Source organism: Bos indicus x Bos taurus, chromosome 24 (genome assembly GCF_003369695.1).
Source record: "Bos indicus x Bos taurus breed Angus x Brahman F1 hybrid chromosome 24, Bos_hybrid_MaternalHap_v2.0, whole genome shotgun sequence".
Lineage (NCBI taxonomy): Eukaryota > Metazoa > Chordata > Mammalia > Artiodactyla > Bovidae > Bos > Bos indicus x Bos taurus.
In genome coordinates, this window is record NC_040099.1 from 33,667,441 (window position 1) to 33,683,253 (window position 15,813).

Below are 15,813 nucleotides of genomic sequence, written 5' to 3' on the forward strand. Positions count from 1 at the left end.
AAAATTTTATTAGAAAACTGGTGACAGAATAAGAATGAAAGCCCAGGGACCTGAATTTCAAGTTGTCTAGACTCAAATAGCTAATTGCTATCATCTGTTCAAATTATGAAAATTTACTGAGCATTGTGCCAATGTAGAACAGGGAGGCCAGGTCTGCCGTCCTCATGGAATTTACACTGCATGAGGGAAACAGGTGGCAGGAATACACAGAAGAACTGCACAGAAAAGATCTTCACGACCAAGATAATCACGACGGTGTGATCACTCACCTAGAGCCAGACATCCTGGAATGTGAAGTCAAGTGGGCCTTAGAAAGCATCACTACGAACAAAGCTAGTGGAGGTGATGGAATTCCAGGTGAGCTATTTGAAATCCTGAAAGATGATGCTGTGAAAGTGCTGCACTCAATATGCCAGCAAATTTGGAAAACTCAGCAGTGGCCACAAGACTGGAAAAGGTCAGTGTTCATTCCAATCCCAAAGAAAGGCAATGCCAAAGAATGCTTAAACTACCGCACAATTGCACTCATCTCACACACTAGCAAAGTAATGCTCAAAATTCTCCAAGCCAGGCTTCAGCAATACGTGAACCGTGAACTTCCAGATGTTCAAGCTGGTTTTAGAAAAGGCAGAGGAACCAGAGATCAAATTGCCAACATCCGCTGGATCATGGAAAAAGCATGAGAGTTCCAGAAAAACATCTATTTCTGCTTTATTGACTATGCCAAAGCCTTTGACTCTGTGGATCACAATAAACTGTGGAAAATTCTGAAAGAGATGGGAATACCAGACCACCTGACCTGCCTCTTGAGAAACCTATATGCAGGTCAGGAAGCAACAGTTAGAACTGGACAGGGAACAACAGACTGGTTCCAAATAGGAAAAGGAGTACGTCAAGGCTGTATATTGTCACCCTGCTTATTTAACTTATATGCAGAGTACATCATGAGAAACACTGGGCTGGAAGAAGCACAAGCTGGAATCAAGATTGCCAGGAGAAATATCAATAACCTCAGATATGGCGATGACACCACCCTTATGGCAGAAAGTGAAGAGAAACTAAAAAAAAGCCTCTTGATGAAAGTGAAAGTGGAGAGTGAAAAAGTTGGCCTAAAGCTCAACATTCAGAAAACGAAGATCATGGCATCTGGTCCCATCACTTCATAGGAAATAGATGGGGAAACAGTGGAAACAGTGTCAAACTTTCTTTTTTTGGACTCCAAAATCACTGCAGATGGTGACTGCAGCCATGAAATTAAAAGACACTTACTCCTTAGAAGCAAAGTTATGACCAACCTAGATAGCATATTGAAAAGCAGAGACATTACTTTGCCAACAAAGGTTCGTCTAGTCAAGGCTATGGTTTTTCCTGTGGTCATGTATGGATGTGAGAGTTGGACTGTGAAGAAAGCTGAGCACTGAAGAATTGATGCTTTTGAACTGTGGTGTTGGAGAAGACTCTTGAGAGTCCCTTGGACTGCAAGGAGATCCAACCAGGCCATTTTGAAGGAGATCAGCCCTGGGATTTCTTTGGAAGGAATGATGCTAAAGCTGAAACTCCAGTACTTTGGCCACCTCATGCAAAGAGTTGACTCATTGGAAAAGACTCTGATGCTGGGAGGGATTGGGGGCAGGAGGAGAAGGGGACAACAGAGGATGAGATGGCTGGATGGCATCACTGACTCAATGGACGTGAGTCTGAGTGAACTCCAGGAGTTGGTGATGGACAGGGAGGCCTGGTGTGCTGCGATTCATGGGGTCACAAAGAGTCAGATACGACTGAGCGACTGAACTGAACTGAGGGAAACAAACATTAAGCAAGTAGACAGCTAAGCCTACCTGAATATCTCAGGTAATAACTGATGATTAAAGAGAAGTCAGTCATGACAAGAATACGAATGGTGAATGTTCTACGTAAAGGTCCTCAATGGCAAAAAGTTTGGTATATTATATGATGTAAAAGGAGGACAGTGTGATTAATCTGCCAAAAAAGGGAACTGTTGGGAAAGACGGGGGCAGGGTTAGATGTTGGGTGGGCAGGTACCAGACTATGATGGGCCTTGGGAGCCAAAAGAAGGAGTTTGAATTTTAAGTGCACTGGGAAACCACTGAAGACTTTAAAACCATCTACTTTACTGAGGCATAATTTACATATACTTATTTTAAGTGCACTGAGATGAATTTTGACTAGTGTATATTCCAGTGTAACTGCTACCCAAATCAAGATAGTGAACATGTCCACGCAAGTTTCCTATTCTGTTGTCTCTCATGCACAAGAACATTCTCTTCTGTCTCTTCCCTCCCCTACAGTCACTCATTTAATTTCTATCACTGTAGCTTAGGTATGTCTGTTTTAGAACTTCATATCAACGAGATGATATACCATATATTCTTCTCCATCTTTTGCATTTGTCTAGCCCAACAAATTTTGGAGACTAATCCACATTGCTGAGTCTAGTAGTTTTTGTTGTGAAGTAGTATGAACATGTTTTCATTTTTTGTGGGTATATACTGAGCAGTGGAATTGCTAGGTCACAACACAGGTATATGCTTAACTTTACAAAAAACTGACTGACCTCAATAAAGCTGTTTAAAAAGCCCCCTGCTGAACTGGTTTCCAAAGTATAACCAATTTTCTACTCCATCAGCAATGCGAGAGTTCCAGCTGCTCTTCACCCTTGCTAGAGACACATGTTATCGAACCACTTCTGTGGATGTGAAGTATTGTCACCATCCCTGATGTTCAAGAGTGTTCACCAGCTTTTCATGTGCTTACTGGCCATTCAAGTATCTTCTTTTCATTGAAGCATAACCCTCTGAACTATTTTTGGTAACTCTTCTATTAATCTGAAATTATCTTTAAAAAAAACTGAAAAAAGATTTATTCAATAAACATGGTTTTAATTGTTAAGATACCTCATTAGGCCTCTGTTAATAAGATTGACAACTTACTTTACTAAATTCAGTGTAATGGGAAAAAAACACAATTTGAAAGAAAACTGCCTTACTGTTTGGTTTTTTTGTAGTAGTTGACAATTCCTTCTCTTTATCTGCTACCTGGGGGAAGCTCTCCGCCAAACAGGACTCATATTCTTCATGTGTCGTCCGATCAAACATATCTTCCAAGCTATCATTCATCTTTCTTTCTCCATCTGTGCGAAAGAGCATTGGCTTAGGCCACAAGTAAGCGTTTTGCTTTCTAGGTAGACTAATACACAGAAACTTGTAAGAACTGCCGCAAAATAATTTAGATGTGTATTAGGCAAGAATAAACCCCAAGTCTGGGTAATTACTGTACATTTCCAAAGGTTTTTAATGTTATGCCTTCAACTGTCCTTTATTTATGTGACGAGAATGCTGGTTTTTTTGTTACTGTCATTATAAATGTTAAAACATATTTTTCTATCAGCTCATATATAATTCATAGTAAACCAAAAGGAACTACCAAAGGAATTGTGAGGAAGAGAAAATACAGCATAATAAACGGTGATAAATATGAAGTTTAAATAAACTGTGTATAAATAACTGACATAAAAACCTCTATAAAGTTTTGTTTAGTTCTTTATTTTTCTAATGTATCAGAAAAGTATCTTCTTGCATTATTATGAACACTTGGTAGTTCAGTGTTATAGAAATAATGAATTCAATTCCATATTTGATATGCAAATGCTAATTTCATCTTCAGAGTACTAACTGTTAGGTGGGCCAAAAAATTTGGGTTTTTCTGTAAGATGGTATGGAAAAACCCGAATGAACTTTTGGGCCAACCTAATACATTTCCACTGTATAATCACATTTTTTAAAACACCAGTGTACCAAAAATAGAGAAATTCAGTTGGCTAACAAATGTGACAAAACTGGAACCTGCCAAGATCACTCTATATAATCACTACCAGCCACCTCCCCCAGTGCAGACGCTCTGGCACCTCACCCTGTTTTATCTTTCTCCAGCACGTACCATCATCTAGCACACAATACTTGTTTCTCCCCTATTACAATGTAAATTCCATAAGAGGCAGGTACTTCTGTTTACTATTTGCTCCAGTTCCTGATATAGAATTGTGTCTCCATAATTACTGAATGATGAAACATTTGTTCATTTTTCATTCTGAGGATCAAATTTAGTAAAAATAATTCCTGTGCACTAGGCATTCCCAAAGCATTCTGTATATGCTGTCAATAAATCATAGTACGTTAATGATTTATTGATTTCTTTTTGTTGCTGACTTCTGACTGTAAAATGCTTGAGGACGGACTACATTCTTTTTTGATATATAAGGATATATATCTATCATAGCATCTAATAAGTTGAACACAGATATAAAAAATTTTTTTTGAATTGAATATTAGCAGTATCATTTAATGGTATGTTTCATCTTTAAGTTTATATTTCATCAATTCTAAGTATGAAAAAAATCTACCTTATGGGTAAAATGTGCAGACTGTTTTTTCCTAAGTACGGGCTCAACAATATCTCCTATCCCACCTTGCTGTTCTTATAAATGTGACAGTGGCACTCCTACTGAGCAACTACTGAGTCCAGATCATCAAAATGCTGTGCACTTCTACACTGCTCTTTGGGGATGCTTACTCTGGGAACCTAGTCTCTGTGCGGTAAGGAAGCTCAAACTAGCCCACATGTAAAGACTATATGGCGAAACCCTGAGACTGAATGATGAGAGAGCAGCCAAGAGTCTCCCATCTGTCTAGTTCTCTGCTGTTCCAGCTCCAGCCACCATCTGTATGAGACCCTGAGATAGAACCACCCAGCCCAGCCCTTCCTGAATTCCTCAGGCACAGAAACTATGAAAGATAAAAAAAATTGTTATTGTTCTAATCCTCTGATTTACTGGAGTGACCTACTGTGCAGCAACAGTATTCATTATGCCTTATTTAGCCAAAATTATCTCCACTCATTAGTTTAAGTTCTAATTTCACCTTCATAAGTTACTTGTTTCAAATATATTTGGGAAGCTATCATCTTCTTAGATTAGCTAGATAAATTAGAAGCCAAAGCTGCCATACTTTAGTTTTGCCCTTTTCTACAAAATAGGAAAACATCAGGAACTGGTACCAGGAACAAAATAATCTTAAAAGCAAAGTCATCTTCTTAAGAAAAAAGTTATGTGTCATTCACTATAAAAGGACTAAATCACTGTTAAGGTTCTCCTTTTAATAACTATTGTCCTTTTCACTGTAGGCAGCCAGCTATTTGATTGTATAGATAATTATTCATTACTAAAGAACAATGAATTAAGGAAAAGGCTGTTAAAATTTTCTCTCGTTTACTGCATTTACTGCAGTGAGAAATAAGGCATTTTATAAGAAGCAAGAACAAGACCTGGGACCCCGAGCAGGCAGACTGGAGAATTCGCAGCAGAATACAGGAAATGCACACACAGTCTGAGTGTCCTCAGTTTCTAACAGAGGACCATTGGGAAATGCCTCTGCTTTTAGCCTTGCATCCCGATGTGGCAGGTCCTAACTGTTCATCACGTGAGGGCGATGAGTGACAACTATTCAGTCTAGTTGTCTCGTGTCACATGCCTCTGTAGTCAGAAACATTGCTAAGGTGGTGCCAACCCAATCCTTCCACGCTCCCACTGCTTTCAGAAAATCAAGGCTTTACATAAAGAATTATCAGTTTCTTACTACAAAGGGCTGTAGACCCCTAGTTTAGCCAAATCTTTTCTACAGAAAAAGAAAATGGCAGAATCACTCATCATATACACTATTAGTCTGAGTTTACTGCTTATTTGCAAATCTGTACTAATACTTTTCAAAAGAGTTGGACAAAACTTAGCAACTGAACAACTAATACTTCTCAGCAGAATCCCCCCTTTTTCTCCTTATCAAATTGCTTTGGAAAATAATATTTCTAAAACAGGACTCTCAATATTCCCTTTACAACTTTTATGAAAAAATTATCTTAACGAGGGATCAGGAAACTTTTTCTTAAAGGGTCAGACAGTAAATATTTTAGGCCTGTGGGGCCATAAGGTCTCTGCAGAAACTACTCAATTCTGCTGCCTTGTCACACAAGCAGCCGTAGGCAATAAATTAAACAAGTGAGTGAGGCTGGGTTCCAGCAAAAGTTTACTGACAAAACTGGCAGCTGGTTGAAGTTTGCTGACCCCTGGACACAACTTGAATTCTTTTGAAAATAAAAATTATTTTTACTAAAGTTTTTTTTTTTTGCTGAAATATGGAAACTAAGCTTTACTAAAGAGAAGTCTACTATTAGTAGAACAGGGGAAAAACTGGTTTATGGTGAAAAGGTCATTTATGCTCTTCCGTGCAATGGTATGACTATAAACTTCCTTCCACTTTGTATTAAAATTAAAAAACAAAAACAAACACAAATCTTACTTGGACTCTCTTCTCCCTTCTGCTCTTGCTTCTTCAGTTTTAAGAGCATGGTTTCACTAACCAACGTACAGTCCATGTCCACTGTCTCTCCTGCTAATCTTGACTGACTGCCATCCTGAATAAATGTTTAAAAATTCAAAATTTTAACTGTTATCCCTTTATGACCTTATAGTTATTTTGGGGGGGGGGGATGGTAAAAATATACGTAACATAAATGTTACCATTTTAACCATTTTTTAAGTGTCACACTTACACTTTAGTAGCATTAAGTAATATTTACTTTTACTCAAAGGAATATAGATATATTACATTTTACAGGCATTTAAACCTAATGTATTATCTTTGATATACAAGCATCATCTCTCAAGTCCAGGAAAAGGACTGCTGCCAAGGAAGAGAGAACTGTATATTACCAAAATCCCTGAAGCTTCCTTTCTTCCCTAATCTGCTTCCCAGAAATGAACATCAATGTTCACTGAAAAGTTCGTAAGTCAAATTTGACTTCTTGATGGCTATGGATTAGTCTCAGTTCAGTTCAGTCGCTCAGTCGTGTCCAACTCTTTGCGACCCCATGAATCGCAGCATACCAGGCCTCCCTGTCCATCACCAAGTCCCGGAGTTCACTCAGACTCACGTCCATCGAATCAGTGATGCCATCCAGCTATCTCATCCTCTGTTGTCCCCTTCTCCTCTTGCCCTCAATCCCTCCCAGCATCAGAGTCTTTTCCAATCAGTCAACTCTTCGCATGAGGTGGCCAAAGTACTAGAGTTTCAGCTTTAGCATCATTCCTTCCAAAGAAATCCCAGGGCTAATCTCCTTCAGAATGGACTGGTTGGATCTCCTTGCAGTCCAAGGGACTCTCAAGAGTCTTCTCCAACACCACAGTTCAAAAGCATCAATTCTTCAGCACTCAGCTTTCTTCACAGTCCAACTCTCACATCCATACATGACCACAGAAAAAACCATAGCCTTGACTAGACGAACCTTTGTTGGCAAAGTAATGTCTCTGCTTTTCAATATGCTATCTAGGTTGGTCATAACTTTCCTTCCAAGGAGTAAGCGTCTTTTAATTTCATGGCTACAGTCACCATCTGCAGTGATTTTGGAGCCCAGAAAAATAAAGTCTGACACTGTTTCCACAAGAGGCAGATCAGGTGGTCTGGTATTCCCATCTCTTTCAGAATTTTCCAGTTTATTGTGATCCACACAGTCAAAGGCTTTGGCATAGTCAATAAAGCAGAAATAGATGTTTTTCTGGAACTCTCTTGCTTTTTCCATGATCCAGCGGATGTTGGCAATTTGATCTCTGGTTCCTCTGCCTTTTCCAGTTTCCCCATCTATTTCCCATGAAGTGATGGGACCAGATGCCATGATCTTCGTTTTCTGAATGTTGAGCTTTAAGTCAACTTTTTCACTCTCCACTTTCACTTTCATCAAGAGGCTTTTTAGTTCCTCTTCACTTTCTGCCATAAGGGTGGTATCATCTGCATATCTGAGGTTATTGATATTTCTCCCGGCAATCTTGATTCCAGCTTGTGCTTCTTCCAGCCCAGTGTTTCTCATGATGTACTCTGCATATAAGTTAAATAAGGAGGGTGACAATATACAGCCTTGACACACTCATTTTCCTATTTGGAACCAGTCTGTTGTTCCATGTCCAGTTCTAACTGTTGCTTCTTGACCTGGATACAGATTTCTCAAGAGGAAGATCAGGTGGTCTGGTATTCCCATCTCTTTCAGAATTTTCCAGTTTATTGTGATCCACACAGTCAAAGGCTTTGGCATAGTCAATAAAGCAGAAATAGATGTTTTTCTGGAACTCTCTTGCTTTTTCCATGATCCAGCGGATGTTGGCAATTTGATCTCTGGTTCCTCTGCCTTTTCTAAAACCAGCTTGAACATCAGGAAGTTCATGGTTCACATATTGCTGAAGCCTGGCTTGGAGAATTTTGAGCATTACTTTACTAGCGTGTGAGATGACTGCAATTGTGCTGTAGTTTGAGCATTCTTTGGCATTGCCTTTCTTTGGGATTGGAATGAACACTGACCTTTTCCAGTCCTGTGGCCACTGCTGAGTTTTCCAAATTTGCTGGCATATTGAGTGCAGCACTTTCACAGCATCATCTTTCAGGATTTGGAATAGCTCAACTGGAATTCCATCACCTCCACTAGCTTTGTTCGTAGTGATGCTTTCTAAGGCCCACTTGACTTCACATTCCAGGATGTCTGGCTCTAGGTCAGTGATCACACCATCGTGATTATCTGGGTCGTAAAGATCTTTTTTGTACAGTTCTTCTGTGTATTCTTGCCATCTCTTCTTAATATCTTCTGCTTCTGTTAGGTCCCTACCATTTCTGTCCTTTATCGAGCCCATCTTTGCATGAAATGTTCCCTTGGTATCTCTAATTTTCTTGAAGAGATCTCTAGTCTTTCCCATTCTGTTGTTTTCCTCTATTTCTTTGCACTGATCACTGAAGAAGGCTTTCTTATCTCTTCTTGCTACTCTTTGGAACTCTGCATTCAGATGCTTATATCTTTCCTTTTCTCTTACTCTAGCAACTGTTAAATATTTTATTAATATGCTACCATGTGCAAGAGAACTTCTCAAACTATGTAGAACCTAAATACAAGCCAAAAAATAATTTCTGCTATGAATTTTAACTCAAAAGAAAATACACAGCATTTAAAGAAACAGCCAACTAGGAAAAATGAAATTTACTTCTTGAAGGTATGTTAAGTTAATCAATGCATACAATAGATTACTTTGATAAAAAATAAAGTTATTTAATATGTAATTAGCATTTGACATTATTTTAAAACTATTTTTCAGCAAACGTCTCTAAAAAGTCAGAAAGTATTATTACCCATTCAAAAATACCATAAAATTGGAAAATAAATGTTATTATTTTGTATGTTTCTGAATAAATATATGGAGGTTATAGGAGGTGTGTGACTGTCTCAAGGTCACAGAATGAATCGGGGGGCAGGGTGAATAACAACACACGGGAATGACCACACGGGCTCTGGTTCTACTTTCTAACTCACCTTTGTATCATCTACAGTGACACCCATTTTATATTGAGAAAGGTCTGCTCCTGGATCTATACTCCACTGGATATTTTCAAAGGATACATCTTAGATAAGGAGAAAAAAACACACAATTAAAAACAGATTTTTAAAATTCTCATCACTTTAAAACATTATAGGACTCACAGAATGAGAAAAATATTTCCAAATCATGTGTCTAATAAAGGACTTGCACTGAGGATACATAAAGAACTCTCACAACTCAATAATAAGACAATTACTCTGACTGAGAATAAGCAAAGGATCTGAATAGACAATCCTTTAAAGAAAATGAAAATGGCCAGTAAGCACATGAAAAGAAGCTCAACATCATTAGCCATCAAAGAAAAGGCAAACCAAAAGCACAGTTGAGACATATCAATAACTTCACACCCACAGGATGGCAAGAATCAAAAAGACGGACAATGAAAACAAGTGTTGGTGAGAGTATGGAGAAACGGGAACTCTCACATGCTGCTGGTGGGAAATAAACTGATGTAGCTCCTTTGGAAAAAGAAATTAGCATGCATGTGCTGTGCTTAGTCGCTCAGTCCTGTCTGACTCTTTGCAACCCCGTGAACTGTAGTCCACCAGGCTCCTCTGTCCATGGGGATTCTCCAGGCAAAAATACTGGAGTGGGTTGCCATGCCCTCCTCCAGGGGATCTTTCTAACTCAGGTCTCCCGCATTGTAGGCAGATTCTTTACCGTCTAAGCCACCAGGGAAGCCCCAGAGTTAGCATGTGGCCCACCAATTCTACTTCTGGCTATAACTCAAGAAAAATGAAACTTGCATCCACACAAAATTATATATCAATGTTCAAACCAGCATTACTTGTAACAGTGAAAAAACTGAAATAGTGAAAGAAGTCATGAAATATCATATATTGTACAATTCCATTTATATGAATACTTCAGAATATGCAAATCTATAGTGACAGAAAGTAGATTAAGTGGCTGCTTAGGACTGAGGAAGACGAGAGAGAAATGGAGGGTGACTGCTAGCAAGGAGGTACTGTTCTTTGTATGGTGATGAAAATGTTCTAAACCTAAGAGTACAGTGATGGTGACACAATTGTGACTACATAAAACCACCGAATTGTACACTTTAATGGCTGATTTTTATTTCAATAAAAAAAAATTTAAGTTAAAACTGTAACACTGGAGGAGGTTTCAATGTACATTAATATACATGACAACTACATAAGGTACAGTTATAGAGCATAAAGTGGTACAGTATAAACTCAAAAGTAGATTGTGAAAGGTTAAGTATACCACAATCCCTAGAGCAATCACAGAAAAAATAAAAATAAAAACAAAAAGATTAAAAAAAAAATCAGGGATAAATGTTTCATATAGAGACTGAAACCCTCACTGTAAGAATTACTAAAGAATGAGCTTCAGGAAAAAAGGAAAATAAACGCAGATGAAGGAATGTTTCCAATACGGAATAAATACTGCATATGAAGTACAGAAATATTTGGGAGCTAAAAAAACCAAAAAGACTTCAAAACACAGCAAAATTATGAAAGGGCAAACAATGTTTTCAAACAACAAGTTTAAAAACCCGTATAAATTTGTATATACAACTAGTTAAGAGATATATATATATATGTAAATACAAAAAAAGGACTGGCTATCTATATGGTGAGGAACAAGGTTTGGATGATAAATTTCTACTTTTTATATTTTAAAAATCTGTATAGTTTAAATTTTTAAAGCTTTCTTTTTGTAAAGAAAACAAGAAACAACTACATAAAAGAATTAAATCTATAAAATCACCTATAAAAGTAGGTTATTAAAGATTTAATCAATTTATTTAATCAATTTATTAAAATCAATTTATTTTTTCAAAAAGTAGAAGAGCAGGAGAATTTTAAGGTGAAACCAGTAAGAACTGTGCTATAAACACAGAAACACACAGAGATAAACTATTTTTTCCAGAAACAATGAAATCTATCCAAAGAATGTAAATAATAAATTACAATACTCAATATAAATTCATTAAAAAGAGAGTGGAAATGCTATTTATAGTTTACATACCTTGGTTGTTTTGTAGAGATTTTGTTTTAGCAATTCTACATGGATTTAACTGAAGAACTGATGCAACTTCACATGCTCCACGGACTGATCTGGTTTTTATCTTTATAGGCTCATGAGAACCAGCACCCTAAAACAGAAAAAATTATTAGCATCTAGGAAAAATCACAAACTACCATTTTAATCAAAATCTTTGAATATTGAACACATACCTTTGTGTCATCAAAAAGATTCTCTGTCTCAAAACTTTCACGTGGACGAAGAGGGATTTTAAATACTGGGTTTTCTTCCTTTATTTGTAACAGTGTTTTATTATCTGGAGATTTACTCAAGGACTGGAAAAGGGACTCCTGTAAACAGGGCTCTTCTGGGGAGTCTTTGGTTAGCCCACAGCTTCCGCTCAAGGCCTTGCGGCTTGAGGAAGAGTCCCTTGGAATGGGCTTCAGAGCCTCATAGAGAGTCACTTGCCTAAATCTGATTTTAGAGTTCTCACATCCTTGGCTTTTCTCTTGACGTTGGATAGCTGAAAAGCGATCAGACAGATCCAGAGGTTTATCCATCACATAGTCTCCATTCATGGAAGAATGACTATCCAGTGGAAAAGGAAAAGCATTTTCTTTATCAAAGGAGGCTTGGGGACAGATTACTTCATCTTCACTTTCTTCCTCAATTTTCTTCCTTTTGGTCCTGCCTCCCAGTGACTTCAGGGGTACCACATGTTTATCTCTATCAGTATCTTTACTGTGACCAATATTACCCTGCTCACTTATGGGTTCACTTGTATTTTTATTTATAAGCATCTGCTTATTAGAAGATGACTGACTAGGGATCTTGTTCACTTCAGTCCCAAGAAGATGATGTGTGATGAGGGTTCCATCTTCAGATTTTGATCTAGGTTTCTCTGGTCCAGGAGCAGAAGTATTGCTGAGGGGCACTGTTTTCAGATGGGTTTTTTTCCCAGTCTCTAAAAGAGAAGGGGACAAACTTGTATTCAAACCTAAACTACTTTTCACGTTAGAGGGAGCTCCAAATACAGGAGATGATACCCGAGTAGTCAATTCTTCTTGAAAAGGAGTCTTTGAATCTGAAAACCTAAAAAAATAAAGAGTGGTAAAACTTTTTTCCTATTAAAGAAACAGGGTAAAAATTAAAAGATAAGCATAATGAGAAAACTTTTGCTAATACAGAATTATTAACAGTAAGGTTTTATCCACATATTAGAAGCAGATCATTGACCAAAATTTAAGATACAATACAGTTGCTGGCTTCTCTTTATTTGGCTGACAGAAAGCAGAGGGAAATGATACAGCAAACCTATCTCAGTAACCATGATATTCCTATCCATAAATATTTTTCCTAAGTAACTTAAATAAATTCACTATATAAGAAAATATTTGAACAAATCTCAAATTCTTTTGTTGTTATGAAATCTTATCAAGAGTTAACTCAAAGAAACAAAATTCTTATACTACAGAACATAACTCATGACCCAGCCTGCCTGTAGCAGAGGAGACATCTGGGGTAGTAGAAAGATCATTAGGGTTAAGTCTGAAGAAGTGGAATGGCTAAGAGCCCCAACTTTCTTACTTAATAGTTGTGCGTGCAGGCTAAGTCGCTTCAGTCATGTCTGGCTCTTTGTGACCCTACGGACTGTAGCCCACCAGGTTCCTCTGTCCATGGCATTCTCCAGACAAGAATACTGAATACTGGAGTGGGTTGCCATGCCCTTCTCCAGGGAAAATCTTCCCAACCTAGGGATTGAACCCGCATCTCTTACATCTCCTGCAATAGCAGGCAGGTTCTTTACCACTAGCACCACCCGGGAAGCCCACTTAATAGTTGTGTGGCCTTAAAGACATTTAACTTCTGTGTGGCTGCATTTATGTTGACTGTAAAATATGGGGGTAATAAAACCTACTTTAATGACTTAGTATAATGACAATTAAATGTGATGTATGTATTTAAAAAAGAAGCAAAATGCTACATAAATATAGTATTGTTAGTTAATGGATGTTCTAAAATCAGTAAAAGCAACAGTGTATCCCAATCTTGAATGCTCATCAGAGCTAATGATGGATTTCATACAACATTCAGTTTTAGAAAATACAAATCCAGGAGGGATGACTGGATCCTAAAAAGAGATGAGGCTGGGACCTCTGAAGCACTGCTTGACAGAAGTACAGAAAGAACCTAATAGTAACATCCCGATCTCTATAGTAACGCAAAAAGCCCTCAACAGGTCATAAACTGGAGGAAATATTTTTTTTAAATAAAAATACAACCAGAATGACAAGCTGAGGGAGAGAAATAGTTTAAATCTGTGGAACTCGCTGCAATGGAATTTCATTAACAGTTTATAAGTTTTTACCAAAGTGCCCCAAATTACCTTAAATTATCTTCACTATTTCTTCTACATTCCTCAAAAGCTTGTTTTTTGTGATCTCCTTCCAGACAATGGTAGAGCTCATCACCAAGAGGGCTCTGAGGGCCTCGAGATTCCTTCAGTAATAAAATATAAAGTACATAAATACAATGGACGATTATTCTTAAAAAGGAATGAAATACTGATACATATTGTGATGCAGATGAACTGGAAAATAGGCTAAGTGAAAGACGCCAGACCCAAAAGACACATATAATTCCGTTTAAGTAAGTTATCCAGAATATGTAAATTCTTAAGGACAGAAAGCAGACTGATAATTGCTAATTCTAAAAAACCAGATTAGTTAGATGAAAGGAAGGGAACAGAGATGATTATTTATACTTATAGGAGACAAATTTAAAAGGATATTTAAAGAGCAGTGCTTCCCAAACTTTTGCATACACACAGATCAACTGAGGGTCCTATGAAAACATAAGTTCTCTTTCAGTAGGTCTGGGCTGGGTTTAAGATTTTCTCTCTCTCACAAATTTCCAGGGATGAAGATGCTGTTGGCCTGTGGATCACACTGAGCAGCAAATCTTTAGAGATCAGTTCCCTCAATAGATTTGGTATCTAAACTACTGACATGCCAAGTTTACTGGTAGGAGGGGATTTTAAAAAGTTAAAACATGTTTAGAGTTCAAAAGGTAAAAACTAACCACCATCACTTGAAGTCAATTTTAAAACTAGAAAGAACCCCATCCCACCCTGCCCCCACAAAAAAAAATTCAAATGTAGTCAAAAGTCAATTCAATTTTGGAAATTCAACAGCAAGAAAACTTTATTAAAAGCCTATATACCTTTACTGACTAAAGCAAAGGGATATGTTTCAAAGCTGTATCAAAATGAAGCTTCCTTAAGATTGATGAATTCAAGGCTTCCATTTTTTAGAGATTGGTTAAGAAAAATAGTGAATGTATCTGATATAAGGAAGCACTAAATAATGAAAAGAAAATCATGGGGTTAATTTCTGACTCAATCCCTAAGGATGTGGTCTAACTGGACTGGCATTTGTAAGGACAAAGATGAATTAAAACATTTGTAGTAGACCTAAGAATTTAGTCTGTTTTCCAAATCAAAGCCCAGTTTAAAGGATGTCAAAAAGACCCAATAAATTCTGAACTCAATCTAAAGGTTTAAATCTTCTCTTTAAGTTGGAACAGGGTAGGGAGGACAGAGGACAGGGAAGAGGTTTAGCTAAATCCTCTAAGCTAAGTTTTTTTTCATTATTTAACTTTTTATTGGAGTATAGACAATTAACAATGTTATGATAGTTTCAGGTGGACAGCAAAGGGACTTAGCCATATATATACACATGTATCCATTCTCCCCCAAACTCCCCTCCCATCCAGGTTGCCATATAACACTGAGCAGAGTTCCCTATAAATTCTGACTCAACCCATAACCTATATCCCAAGAATTCTAAAGACTTGTAGAGTTTTCTGCAACTGCCTGGATTGAATAATATAAATGGGCCTTTTCTAGTGACATCAATTTTGTTCTATTTATCTAATAATCTTTGGATAAAAAATTTTTTCTCTTGCTTAATTCTCTAAAAACTGACTTCAAAGGACACTAATTCATATGTATTACCAAACCAAACAATTACTTACAGATTCTTCTTGAACACAAAGTCCAAGTGTTTCAGCAACTACTGTAGCTAAATTATCAGGAGTATAACTGCTTTTTCCATGTGGTTCTAAGTTTAAGGAAAAAAACACAATCATACAATTGTAGAAACTAGCCATATGAAAACGTACAAAAAAGCAAATAAAAAGCTCAAAGGACCACTTTACAAAAGGGCACTGAACAATTTTAAAAATTTTGTTTTATAAAGCCAGAAATACTATAAATTGCAGTATGTTGCAGGCTTATTGCCACTGAAAAAATTATCATTAAAAATATATAATTAAATGGA

The 15,813-nt window shown here is 37.3% G+C and overlaps 1 protein-coding gene across 2 annotated transcripts in view; it reads right to left on the reverse strand.

The window, feature by feature from the left end:
• RBBP8 (RB binding protein 8, endonuclease) overlaps positions 1-15,813 on the reverse strand; it is an 82,399-nt gene that overhangs the window by 7,039 nt on the left and 59,547 nt on the right. For both annotated transcript variants that reach the window (XM_027525673.1, XM_027525674.1), the window contains 7 exons: positions 15,509-15,594; positions 13,860-13,972; positions 11,686-12,565; positions 11,477-11,603; positions 9,415-9,503; positions 6,369-6,483; positions 3,008-3,151 (listed from right to left, as the gene is read on the reverse strand). In XM_027525673.1, the coding sequence (XP_027381474.1) occupies positions 3,008-3,151; positions 6,369-6,483; positions 9,415-9,503; positions 11,477-11,603; positions 11,686-12,565; positions 13,860-13,972; positions 15,509-15,594 (1,554 nt within the window). The remainder of the gene's footprint in view (positions 1-3,007; positions 3,152-6,368; positions 6,484-9,414; positions 9,504-11,476; positions 11,604-11,685; positions 12,566-13,859; positions 13,973-15,508; positions 15,595-15,813) is intronic.